Source organism: Salmo salar, chromosome 03, assembly GCF_965601325.2.
Source record: "Salmo salar chromosome 03, fSalSal1, whole genome shotgun sequence".
Classification (NCBI taxonomy): Eukaryota; Metazoa; Chordata; class Actinopteri; order Salmoniformes; family Salmonidae; genus Salmo; species Salmo salar.
In genome coordinates this window covers 69,131,131-69,144,592 of record NC_138293.1, presented here as the reverse complement: position 1 = coordinate 69,144,592, position 13,462 = coordinate 69,131,131, and the positions used below count along the sequence as shown (strand labels likewise).

At 42.1% G+C, this 13,462-nt stretch overlaps 1 protein-coding gene and 2 non-coding genes across 4 annotated transcripts; 1 reads left to right on the top strand and 2 right to left on the bottom strand.

Moving 5' to 3' along the window:
- Positions 1-119: 119 nt before the first annotated feature.
- LOC123741935 (U7 small nuclear RNA) lies at positions 120-175 on the bottom strand. The gene has a single exon (XR_006769459.1). It is a non-coding gene; the product is annotated as a U7 small nuclear RNA (small nuclear RNA).
- A 2,126-nt stretch (positions 176-2,301) lies between these two features.
- On the bottom strand, positions 2,302-2,354 carry LOC123741938 (U7 small nuclear RNA). Its single transcript, XR_006769462.1, has one exon. It is a non-coding gene; the product is annotated as a U7 small nuclear RNA (small nuclear RNA).
- A 4,452-nt stretch (positions 2,355-6,806) lies between these two features.
- LOC106601205 (epithelial membrane protein 2) lies at positions 6,807-13,320 on the top strand. Of its 2 annotated transcripts, none has more exons than XM_014193213.3 (5): positions 6,807-6,944; positions 9,862-9,944; positions 10,500-10,602; positions 11,412-11,552; positions 11,641-13,320. In XM_014193213.3, exons 2-5 carry the CDS (start codon positions 9,867-9,869, stop codon positions 11,802-11,804), a joined length of 486 nt encoding a protein of 161 aa, XP_014048688.1. In that variant the 5' UTR covers positions 6,807-6,944; positions 9,862-9,866; the 3' UTR covers positions 11,805-13,320. The 2 variants fall into 2 exon arrangements, with proteins under 2 accessions (XP_014048688.1, XP_014048687.1); XM_014193212.3 differs by lacking the exon at positions 6,807-6,944 and adding an exon at positions 7,167-7,323.
- The last annotated feature ends 142 nt before the right edge of the window (positions 13,321-13,462 follow it).

Below are 13,462 nucleotides of genomic sequence, written 5' to 3'. Positions count from 1 at the left end.
CACATGACATAATACTACAGTATTGCTATATTTATATACTATAGTATTCGCCATAGTGTTTTAGCAGAGTAGTGTATTATTTACTTCACTGTATTGTTTTTAGATCTTTGACATAGAAGTGGGGTCTTTCTCCTTGAGGAAACCTGCTGGACAAATACTAAAAGAGCAAATGTTCCATAACCTGTATGTAGGTAGGACTGGAGCCTGAACAGGTAGTTCAGCTCTTCTGTAACCTGTATGTAGGTAGGACTGGAGCTTGAACAGATAGTTCAGCTCTTCTGTAACCTGTATGTAGGTAGGACTGGAGCTTGAACAGATAGTTCAGCTCTTCTGTAACCTGTATGTAGGTAGGACTGGAGCCTGAACAGATAGTTCAGCTCTTCTGTAACCTGTATGTAGGTAGGACTGGAGCCTGAACAGGTAGTTCAGCTCTTCTGTAACCTGTATGTAGGTAGGACTGGAGCCTGAACAGATAGTTCAGCTCTTCTGTAACCTGTATGTAGGTAGGACTGGAGCTTGAACAGATAGTTCAGCTCTTCTGTAACCTGTATGTAGGTAGGACTGGAGCCTGAACAGGTAGTTCAGCTCTTCTGTAACCTGTATGTAGGTAGGACTGGAGCCTGAACAGGTAGTTCAGCTCTTCTGTAACCTGTATGTAGGTAGGACTGGAGCCTGAACAGATAGTTCAGCTCTTCTGTAACCTGTATGTAGGTAGGACTGGAGCCTGAACAGGTAGTTCAGCTCTTCTGCTCTCTTCTGTAACCTGTGGGGAATACAACATGTGATCTATACTTGACATGTAGGTTTCTCATTCATGGTTGGCACAAGTTGGGATATTTTTTGTGTGGAAATTGCCCTGAAATCAACTTGGAATAATCTAGCAAATTTGTGCATCATAGGGATTTTATTTAGTGTTTCGTTTGTAATATCATCATTATAACCATTGCTATTATTGTCATAGTGACACTGTGCCACCATATGACAACATCAATGTTGATCATTATCAACCAAATTGTACAGTGGCATGAATTGTACGGACAACAGTAGGCCTAAGAGTGACAGTGAAAAACAAAAACTAATTCCACTGTACTTTCCTCTTATCAGGCATCTGCATACTAACTACTGTAATATTCAAGAAGGACCCGTAAGTAAGAGGGATTTCATTGAAACTGAGCATAATGTACACTGTCTAACTGAACCACACTGTTCAATAGGCTACATGAAGAGAGTGTACAGGGGAGGAGAGGGGGTTGATGGGCGCGGCAGAGTGATGAGTCATATTGTGAGTTGCCTAGCTACCAACAGTCAGGAGTTGTTTTCTTTTCAACGTTTCAAAGCAAAAATATGTATGTCTGGATTTCATTGAGAGAAAAGAGGGAGAGGGGGTGGTAAACGAGGGCCGAGCAGGAAAAGGAGGGACAAAACAGTCAGAGGAGCTGGACGAGGGTAGATCATGTGCAAACTAAGTGAAATGTAGCAATAATGTGAGATCTAAAAAAGAGCTACAGGGTGGAAGTGACAGAGAGGGAGTGGATCAAGAATAAAACCCTGACCAGTCACCATGGAAACGGGCGGCTCCACTAAATATCAGGATTTTTTTTGTATTGAATGTAAACAGTTGCTGGAACAACCAAAACAACTAGCGGCTACATTTCTTATCTGTCTTCTGTTACTACATTGGGCTTCATGTCCCTTAAAACTATCCCCGACAGTTTACAATTTCTTCTTAAAAAAAAACAACAGACTGCTTTAAGACCTGTTGGAATTCCCCTTGCAGGGACCCACATGAAAAAATACTATAGTATTCTATGGTATAAATACTATAATATTCACTGTAGTGTTTTTGCGGACTTTACTGTAGTATTCACTGTAGTGTTTTTGGAGTATTTACTGTAGTACACTGTAGTATTTATTATTTTTTGTACCATTTTTTAACTAGGCAAGCCAGTTAAGAACAAATTCTTATTTACAATGACGGCCTACCGGGGAACAGTGGGTTAACTGCCTTGTTCAGGGGCAGAACGACAGATTTTTACGTTGTCAGCTCAGGGATTCGATCCAGTTAACTATAGTATAAATACGGTAGTAAAAGAAAATGGTAGTATAAACTATAGTTATTTATGTAGTGCTTTTGCAGATTGTAGTACACAGTAGTATTTACTGTAGTGTTTTTGTGGCCTGTAGTATGTACTGTAGTGTTTTTGCGGACTGTAGTATACTGTAGTATTTACTGTAGTGTTTTGTAGACATTACTGTAGTATTTAGCTTACTATAGTGTTTTTGTTTTATTATCTTAGATGTGGAGGCTTTCTCCTTCAGGAAACCTACTGGAGAAATACTAAAAGATCACATTTTCCATAACCTTTAGACAGTAGGACTGGGGTCTGAACAGATAGCTCAGAGCTTCCACTCTTTTCTATAACCTGTAGGGAACAGGTTGGTCTGTACTTGGCATGTAGGTTTCTCACTTATTTTTTGCGGGCATTACTGTAATATTTACTAAAGTGTTTTGTTGGGGGGGATAATACTGAGTATTTACAGTTCCCGCTCAGCCCAGTCAAAACTGTTCGCTGCTCTGGCACCCCAATGGTGGAACAAGCTCCCTCACGACGCCAGGACAGCGGAGTCAATGACCACCTTCCGTAGACACCTGAAACCCCACCTCTTTAAGGAATACCTAGGATAGGATAAAGTAATCCTTCTAACCCCCCCCCCCCCCCTTAAAAGATTTAGATGCACTATTGTAAAGTGGTTGTTCCACTGGATATCATAAGGTGAATGCACCAATTTGTAAGTCGCTCTGGATAAGAGCGTCTGCTAAATGACTTAAATGTAATGTAAATGTACTATACTGTTCTACAGTATACTTCAACATTATATAGTAAGTACTACACATTATCGAGGGATACTACAGTTACAGTATAGTATTCTACAGTATAATACAGTTTATCATTCTATAGTAAGTACTGTAGTATTGTATAGGAAACTGTAGTATTTTTTTAAACGTGGGGAGCATTTTGAAACCCCAGACGAATCTAAAGGAACCACAGACTGCCATAGTTTTGCCGTTACAGGCCTCAACTGATCACTGTCCCTATCATCCCCAGGGAAATCAGTGTTATGCAAAAGTAGATATAATCTCATGAAACCAAAATGATGATGACAGAGCAATTAAAATGGCATTCTAATTCTGGTCACGTAAAGGGTAACACAAATCACAGGATGTCCATGTACTCTGTGCATAATGATATCATTTAGTTTCGAGGCTTACATAAAATCACATTGATGTACATGTCCTAGGACCTAGTCCAACTCTACCTGTTTCTGGCTGACCTATGATGGCACCTGGCTGACCTGAATGTTGCTCCACCTTAATTAGGCTCATACGTCTCTTACTTTGGCTGGCTCTCCGGTGGCTTACCAGGTTCACCACATAATCACAGACCCCTACTACTTTACACTTTCCTCTTGAATCTTTCTGCCTGAATTGTGTCCCTGGGATCTCTAATGGAGGGAGTGAGCAGATTTAGCAGCCCTCGCTACACTAATATGGGTGGTAGCTGCACCTGGGCTGTTTCAAGGGGCTTGATCTTGCTTGTGAATTACTTGTGCATTACAGAGAATAATGTATGTGGAAGGAGCATGCAAACAACATGTAGATCATGGGAGTAGTATCTTTCAACTGGCAGCAATGTTCCCTCTAAACTGTGAGCACGTGTGTGGGCGTGCAGCTCCCCAGGACTGCCACGCAGAAGAAATATCAGCGTGCAGAGAAGCACGAGATTAAACTTCACTCAACTTTCTAGTTTCCCCCCTTAGTTAACACAATCACTGTTTCAATTTACTGTGGCAATTGTGATCAAATCAACGCAATATTAGCCACTTTCAATGCAACATACTGAAACAAAATGAACTATACAAGACTTAGTATGCAAAACGAACTATGCAAGAGATTTTATTGTAGGCCGAAAGCATCGGAGTCGGATTCTATTGCATTGACATGCGTGACTCAGGCCCCTACTCTACACAGACCAGTGTGCCATAACCAATCAGAGCTGCAGTAGTCCTATATGCAAATAGACCATTGCTATATATGGATCTGTGCCGTTCACTTTGAACTAGACTGTATTTACAGCATGAGCAGATGCCCTTGTTTTGAGATCAAAGCGAGAACTGCATGTAGCGACGTGTACATTTGTTCATATCCTTTGCTAGTTAGTGAGTTATTAGCCCCGTTATAGATCATTTCTAGTCAGCAATGGGGGAGTGATTGCTTCCTACAAGAGCGCAAAACGTGTGCATTTCTAGACATCTTTGAAAAGCAAGTCAGTTTAAGTGCCTTTTTGGTCTTAAAGGGGCGGTGTTGTATTTTGAGACAGGCTTGAATAAGCTAAGTAGCCAATAGGCAGAGGGCAGCAACATTTGTCTGATTCTCTGTAATAATGGGATGAGAATAATAATGCATTTTATTTTGTAAAGTGGTTTCTTGCATCAAAAAATACAAGGACAAGTGTATAAACAGGCTAATGTCAAGCCCTGCATATTTTTTTCAAGTCTCATGGAATGTAGGCCTATATTGAACACCACACATTAGCTGCTACTGTAGGCTGAACGACAGAACAGCTATTACCATGTTAAAATGTTATGTGATGCATTTTCTCCATTGTTTTTGATGGTAGGCCACTTTGGTAGGCCTACATTAAATAGCCACAGTAGTCTACTTGACCACTGTTAGAACTAACTTAAAGCAGGTACAACCTCGGTGTTCACAGTAAACGCACGCCGGAAGTTGCACAGAATTTTCACAACTTTCAAGTTTGCTTTCAGCAGACCTGAAACTTGCTAAGTGATGAAAAGAATTAGAGGGAACATTGACTGGCAGGCATAGAATTAGACGGTCCATTTTCTCCTTTGATCCAGGTAGTATTCCCTGTAGGATAGGGAGCTCCTTTCAGCTTCCACTGTGTGTGTGTGTGTGTCAGAATGTGTCTGGCTATGACATTCATCCGAGGGCCGGAAGGGTGTGATCATGTGTGTTACAACGGCACCATGACATCAGTGTGTACCTTACCTGTATAGGAAACCAGTTAAGCGACAAGTGGGAGTGAAGGGATGAGTGAGATCCCAATAGCCTCATCCCAATTAGGCAACACTGGGTAGGGTGAGAGTTTCAACACACTTTTTTGATACAGGCTATTATCTGTTCTGACTCATTAAACAGTACACAGTTCTCTTTAAAATTACTCAGCAAATCCCCTTGCTGTCTTTCTAAATTTAAACCTAGCAATCAGACATCCAGGATAGTCATGTTGCTGTAGGCAGACTCAGACAGGCAGAGACCGGGGAGAATGACAGTTAACCACAGCAGATTATTTTACCATTGTAAAGCGACGTGCTTATGGTCACGCTTACTCCCTTTGGCATGTGGACACTGGAATTGTTTCACACGGCCGTGTGGAAATACTCTGTCAGTGAGCAGCCCTGGGAGTTCCTCAGCGTTGAGTCACAAGCGGCGTGGTCTTTCTCAGCGCTCCCAGAAGTAACCCACGCATTCGAACTTCTCATCCCACACAAGACAAGGTGAGCCACGGCCACGCTGTAGATCTGCCTTGAATATGAAGGCGCGAACTCGTTATTAATACTGTACATACAACACTTCAATTCAAACAATATCACAACTGTTCCAGTCTGCCTTTAGGGCACGTGTCAAACTGATTCCACAGAGGGCTGAGTGGCTGCAGGTTTTCACTCCACCCTTCTACTTGATTGATTGATTAATTAAGGTCACTGATTAGTAAGGAACTCGCCTCACCTGGTTGTCTAAGTCTTAATTGAAAAGAAAAAACCAAACCCGCAGACACTCAGCCCTCCTGGAATGAGTTTGACACCCCTGCTTTATGGGCTCTGGTTTTTCCAGTTTTGATTAAGGAAGGGAAACAAAGGGCTGATTGTTGATGAAACGATCCCATTGGTCCTCTCAAAAGGCATGTTATTTGTTAATTTCACTGGGGCCCCGCCTAGCTCGGGACCAGCTTCCATAGGCAGACAGGGGCAGCAGGGATAAATAGTAGGCCACACTGTACCCAAGCTAACTTACTTCACCTGCCAGGTAGGTGGGGTCAATACACCGTGGGAAGAGGCAGGCTAGACAACATTTCTAAATTCCCTCTCTGAATTTTCTATATGTGAGGCCCAGTATTTGAGTTGCCTGTCCCTCTAGGGGCAAGGGTGTATCCTATTGGCTTTGTGACAGTCACAGCCTTAGTGTTGGTTGTGGGGAGTCCGCAGTACATCTTTAGAGGTTGCTCTGTATTCCTTGACTTTGACCCAAGTGAGGAATGCTGTTTGTGGAACCGTATCCACCAATAACCAGTATGTGACGTGCCCAGTGGATAATACTTTGAGGTCTGAGAGTCACTTGGCCAAACATGTCTGAAACCCTATCATTACCCTGTGACATCCCCTGAGGCTGCTGAAGCACTCTGTATGTAGCACATTACCTCAGTACATGTCAATAGAAGTCGTTTTCTTTCCCTCTACTTATATTGTCAGACTATTGTCCTAGATAGTGCACTATATCTATCAATCAAGTGTGAATATGAGGTGAACTAGTGGGAAACGGGTTTCTCTCACTCGTTCTCATGCAAACACACAATCTCTCTCTTTCTCTCTCTCAGGCTATGACTTGCACTTGTTACCTCCTCCTCTCCCTCCCTCCCTCCCAACCAACTACATTCCTTCATCCTGACTATCCTCCCGGAGAGAGAGCTTTGGAGGGGGAATGGAGAGAGTGGGTGGGGATCAGGCAGAAACACTACACCCACCACGTCAGTGTGTGGAGATACAACAGCAACAATGTGGTCGCTCTGGCTACTACTGAGTCTCCATGGCAGCAGGGATTTGAATTCATGACAATATTTTGGGAGTTCCCCAAACATCAGTGGGTGAGTCAGTGTGCTTCCTCTGAGTACTCATGGATATAATGGCCTAAATAGACAGAGTGACAAAGACATAGCTAGAGCATGAAAAACAAATAAACCACCACAAAGTTGTTGAAATAGTGGCTTTTGGGTAATTGCATGCATGTGAGAGAGAGACCGAGAGAGCAACGGAGGGAGAGAGAAAAACGGAGGGAGAGAGAGAGATAGAAAAAAGGAGTGAGAGATTTGGGTGGGGTGTGGACTCGAGGAAAAGAGGGAGGGAAGTGGGTGGAGGTGTGGTTGTGAGTGTTTGTGCGTGCCTTGGCGGCGAGGGCTGAGTCTGACATTTGGAACATAGAGAGCAGAAGGAGTTGGGCTTCAACAGAAAGGCTACCATCAAAAAGTAAGTTGAACATTTGTGTTCTCCTTCAGAACTCTCAACTCTTTGACATGCTCGTCATGTGTTTTTTAAATGATAATAGCCTATATAAAAGCCTATATGCATGCCTTCTATTTTATTACTGTTAAGACTAATAAAATTGCACACAGTCAGTAGGGGCGTAAATGAATTAGAATTGTAGCTAGCACGTCTTTTGTAGTGCAAGTGATACTGGTAGTTTATTCCTTTGCCAGGTAAGTTCAGTGTGGGCGTGTTCAGGTAATTGATCAGGTAGCTGGTTCTGAAACAAACATTACAAGGTGAAAATCCAAATGCACTGAAATTCTGAAACTTTAAGTATACATTTAGTTAAAGTTCATAATGCACACACTTTAGCCCATGAAACCTGTCCTGTAATTTCTGGTAGATAGCTGAGTTCATGATGGAACTATGCTCCATCCTAGAAGGCAGGGAGATTGTCATGAATTCAGTGTTTACTCTCTGTGACTCTGGCAAACTGCTGACGTTGGATAGGGTGTACTTTGTATTTCCTTCACATAACAGAACAGGGCTAAACTTCCCTCAGCAGCTGTCAGCTCAGACAGTCAGAGGTTTAATTGTCTAAGACTAGCTCGAGTTTCCTCTTTATTTGTCCCTTCAGCACTTAGATGAGAAGCTCTCATATGAGAAATTACACAGACCATCTTTTGTGTACTCAAATGTTTACACACAGTTGAGCTAACTAAGAAGTACTTGTTCCCAATTACAGTAATTTTGAAGTGTACATGGGTGGGAAACAACTTGGGGTGGGTCAGTGTTGATGTAGATCACATGTCTGGACCCAACCCAGACCAGCCCTTTATCCCAGAGAGGGTGCATTCCAGATGGGCTCTCGCCTCGCTCTCTCCACACCCACCAGATCCCAAGCCGCTCTATTGCTAGTAGTAGGGGTGGGAAGGAACTCTAAAGTGTATCCGTGAGTAGTTCTCACAATATGATTGTATTTAGGAAGAACAAGCATCAAGCAACCTCGCCTTCTCTCTACTGACAATGGCCATTCATACAGTCATTCAGCTTTTTTTGTATTGTTTATGATCTTTACTGAATGAACAAATCAAATAATGGCCATTATAATTCGTGAATTGAGATCGTTTATCAATATTTTGAGTTGAGCTGCCTAGTTAATCTGAATTGGTTAAGGCATGGGTTCTCAAAGTGGGGTCATTCAAACCGACTAACAATGGCTTGCAGTGGGTTCGCAACCAGATCTCAAAATATATATAAAAAAATGTGTGTGTGTGTGTATGTATATGTGTGTGTGTATTTATATATATATATATATATAACATTCATTTTATTATATAAATATTACTAACAACAACAATTTAAAAATGAAAAAAATGTCCAAGGGATCCGTGGAGTAAGTTTATGGGTTGTAATATTATTAATCTACAATATGTTCTTAACCCTGAGCAACATGGGCCTGGGAAGCTCACAGGGATATTGGTATTCACAATACTTTTACATAAATGCAGTGTAATTTAATCTTTAAAACTGCAAAGTCTTTCTCTCTGCCTCATAGAAAAATGTGTAGAATTGTAGGATATTAGCTTAAAAGCTGCAACAACAAAAGATCTCTCTGCCACATGACAAAATCTGTAGATTTGCATGAAATTAGCTTGGAAACGGCAACGTTTTCTCTCCGATGGCAAGAGGCAAGCATTTAAAATGTTCCAACCTAGGGCCCAAAACTTGCTTTGTCTGACCATGCACTGCCAAAGTCATGGCAATACTCCTTGTATGCTATTATTACCTAACTTGAGTTGTGTTCTGATTATGGGGGAGGGGGTACATGAGGAGTTTACTATCGGCCCCATAACGTTTGAGAACCCCTGGGTTAAGGTGGGTGTTTATTTGGGGGAGGTGGGGCAGGCAGGGGAGTAGGTATTTTGTGCAGTTATTTTAAGGAGTGGCGGTTTGTTGCAAGCTGCAAACAAGTTACAACTCATCTCCTGCCAACACTTCCCCCTTTATCCCTCAGATTTTCTCGCTCTCTGTTTCCCAGGGCTATCACTACCTCGCTTGATCAATCACTGTGTCCTATCTCAAATCTCTTCCTCGGAATCCTTTTAGATTCATTTTTTATCAAGCGTCCCTCCATTTCTGTTAGTGTGTGTGGCTATAACCCATGGTATTCAAGAGTTCTAAAGCCGCACCCTGAGGGGGTGCAGACTCAGGCCTTCCATCATTAATGACTGCCTGTTTCAAAGTGCTGAAGCCAAGCCACACAGTGCAGCCTTTGTCAACATCCATATCTAATAATATTTAATAATAAAAATGCATGAGATTTAAAGCAACTTTCAAGAAACCAAAGGACACTGTACAGCAAGAGTACAAAACAATAGAGTATCTGATTCATGTCACTCATGTTAAGCCCTGTGACAGTGTCTGTGTCCCCCAGTATCCCTTTATTTGATATGGTATAGAATGAGGAAGTGTTTGACCAACTTTTAACAAAATGTATACATTTTCTCCCTCTCCCTTGTTCTGTCTTTCTCTCAGTCATCATGTTGGTTCTTCTAGCCGGAATCTTTCTCCTTCACCTCACCAGCATCATCCTCCTCCTAGTGGCAACTATCGACAATGTAAGTAATCCCCCACTGCTGCTCCTCCACTTAGTTGTCTTCATGTTGACATAGCCCTGTGGAGCTACACATGAGTGCACGTCTCTTTCACTATGTATATGGGGTGTTGAATCAAAAGATGAAAGCATGCTATGTTAGCCCTCATCGGCTCAGGCCTTTGGTGCTGTTCTGTGTGTTCCACTTTGGTATTCTGGACTACATTTCTGAGATCACTCTCACCCCTGAAAGAAGATAGGTGACAAACCGGTTGGCCAGTGTTTCATCACCCTGAGTGTGTGTTTGTGTGTGTGTGGTGTCCGTGTACCTGTGCGTTATCGTCAACAATGTGGCTGCATATACATGCTCTTGTTCGTATGTGGGATTCCAGTGAGTGTTAAATGGCCTGTCATAGTGAGAGGAGCATACCTGTCTGCTGTGGTATGCTGCTACGTTCTACCCATGTACATTCCACCCATTGACTGTTATCCCTGTGCCTGGACATCCAAATGCATGTTACAACACAACACATGAACCTGTGGATGTCCATTGACTATCTCTCCTCTCTGTCCTGTCCAGGCCTGGTGGATGACAAAAATCGTGTCCACTGATGTGTGGGCCAGGTGGATACTGACCAATGGAACCTGGAGCTCCAACGATCTCCCCAGCTACTACCATCAAGGTAAGCCTGGGCCATACTGAACTGCTAAGCTAAAATGTAATGAAACATTCTCTGTGAAAAAAAAACAGCACTGCAGGAAATTAGCATTGCTCCTGGATATACAGTATATGTAAATATCAACCTACACATGAATAAAAAAAAAAAAATTCTGTCTCAAGTTACCCCAAGATACACATTTTCCAGCACAGAAACAGGAACAGTGTAGTTTCTCCAGGATGTGGGTTTACTGCACTGGAGGTTTGGTTGAATTCAGGGTAAAGCTCCATAACAACTGTCAGACTAAGCCTCCCATCTAGCCTGTCAGTGTGAAGCATGATTGATCAGTAAGCACTCTATTGCCCAACGAGGGAGAACAATGCCATTTTCTCATAGAGGAAACTGAACAGAGGGTGTGGCAGGATCAGAGACAGAGTTGGGGCTGGTGGGGAGGTTCAGATTTGCTTGAGGACGTACACTGAAAGTGCATTACAAATACAGTGAGTCTGTGTGTAGACCTTTAGTGAATGTGTGGTCAAAAGTATGTATGTAGCAATGTTGTGTCTCTCATAAAGTGTTTTATTTGATTGCTGAGAAACCCTTTTACAACCTATGAAATGAACTTGTCTTAAATCCTCTCATAAATTTTCCTTAGCACACAATTTTCCAGATTAAAATACGTTCATTGTGTCTCTAAAAAACAGAACTGCCCCTTTCACCTCTGCATTCCAGAACGTGACACAACACTGTTTCGTTAATATGGTGTTGATTTCTGGGTGTGTCTGTTCTGTAAATAGTCCTTACTCAGTGTCTGTCTCTGTCTCCCTCTACAGAATACCTCCAGGCAGTGCAGGCTAGCTCCATTCTGGCCTGCATATTCTCTTCCCTTGGCCTGTTTGTGTTTGTGGGACAGCTCTTCACTCTGTCAAAGGGACAGAGATTCACCTTCTCTGGCATCTTCCAGCTCCTAGCCTGTACGTATTGCCCTGAACACTTTCAATCTTCAACCTGTTAAACAACTAGTTCTGTCTTTGCTTGATGTTTGTCCCTCCCTCCCTCCAGGCCTGTGCATCATGATCGCTGCTTCCATCTACACAGACATCTTTCACAAGAATGAATCGGATGGTTGGTATGGCCACTCCTTCATTCTGGCCTGGATCTCCTTTGCATTCACCTTCATCTCCAGTATAATCTACTTTGTCCTGCGAAAGAAGACAGCAAACTAGAAGCAGAAGACTAGCCCAAACCCAAGGGACAGGCTCAATATCTTACGATCTGATCGTTTTTTGTACAATTAGGTATGGATATGAGTGTGGAATACAAAAGGGGAGAGTTGTTATCCACAGATTTTCATCCATGTATCTCTTTTGGTTCCCACTGAAGTGTCTAAACATATGGATTTACATTTTACATTTTAGTCATTTAGCAGACGCTCTTATCCAGAGCGACTTACAGTAGTGAATGCATACATTTCATACATTTCTCTCCGTACTGGTCCCCCGTGGGAATCGAACCCACAACCCTGGCGTTGCAAACACCATGCTCTACCAACTGAGCCACACGGGCCTGCCAACATAGTTATAACCTACCTGTCCTCCCCACATAGTTATAACCTACCTGTCCTGCCCACATAGTTATAACCTACCTGTCCTGCCCACATAGTGAGGTGGCAGGTAGCCTAGTGGTTAGAGCATTGGGCCAGTAACCCAAAGGTTGCTAGATCAAATCCCCGAGCTGACAAGGTAAAAATATGTCGTTCTACCCCTGAACAAGGCAGTTAACCCACTGTTCCTAGGCCGTCATTGAAAATAAGAATTTGTTCTTAACTGACTTGCCTAGTTAAATAAAGGTTAAAAAAATGATATAGTAATAACTTACCTGTCCTGCCCACATAGTTATAACCTACCTGTCCTGCCCACATAGTTATAACCTACCTGTCCTGCCCACATAGTTATAACCTACCTGTCCTGCCCACATAGTTATAACCTACCTGTCCTGCCCACATATTACCAAGTCCTTGTTTAGTTTTCATGGACTCTTAATATAAAGTGGGACAACATTTTCAAAGATAATGAAACTTTCACAGACCTCATATTTGTTGGAGAAGGTATAGGGGAGTCAGAGAGTATAGAGCGACAGTATCTCATTATTTCAGAATCATAGTCCTGAACTATTCTTGCTTTCATTTGATTTATTTCTCAATTAGGCTCATAATACAATGCCAAAACACTCAAAACCAAATAGAAGAATGAATTGACTAGAGTGCCGCAAACAGAATCCAATTTCGGAAACTGTCAACGATCATTACCCCGTTTGACTTACAGCCCTACTATAGTGTGCTGAATAAGACAAAGAATATAATGTATTTGCCAATGTCCATAAATGGAATGGATTATTATTTCTAACCTCACTGCTAACTGGACCCCTCCCCTTTTTAGTTATGTAATTATTTTTGCCAATTATTTTATGCTTTGTACCATTAGTCTTATTGTGTAGGTTAACTTCCGTTTGTCTGAATCAACCTACCCCCAGACACACCCATGGACTGACAGACGGATAGATCTTGAGTGCCTTGAAATCTGACAGAGCATGTTTGCTCGCTGCACATTGAGATATGTGTAAATATGAACATGTTTGGCTTCACATTATGCTTTGTATGTCTAATGCAATTTTATTTTTGTTACTATTTCTTATCAGTATGATAATGATAATAATTTGTATTAAAACCTGATTTAAATCAAATTTCTCCTGTCAATGCTAAACAATTTTATATGAATCATAATCGGTGAAGGAGGACAGATTGCAGGAAGATGAATGATACCTAGTCACTGGTAGAGGGAAACCACAGTGAAACTGACAGAAGGCATACTAATCTCTGCATGAA

Bases quoted from the DNA above. Each gene is read 5' to 3' on its own strand.
- LOC106601205 (XM_014193213.3), top strand. From the start codon at position 9,867: ATGTTGGTTCTTCTAGCCGGAATCTTTCTCCTTCACCTCACCAGCATC. The intron at 9,945-10,499 runs GTAAGTAATCCC...TGTCCTGTCCAG, and splicing joins TAGTGGCAACTATCGACAAT to GCCTGGTGGATGACAAAAAT. The intron at 10,603-11,411 runs GTAAGCCTGGGC...CTCCCTCTACAG, and splicing joins CCCCAGCTACTACCATCAAG to AATACCTCCAGGCAGTGCAG.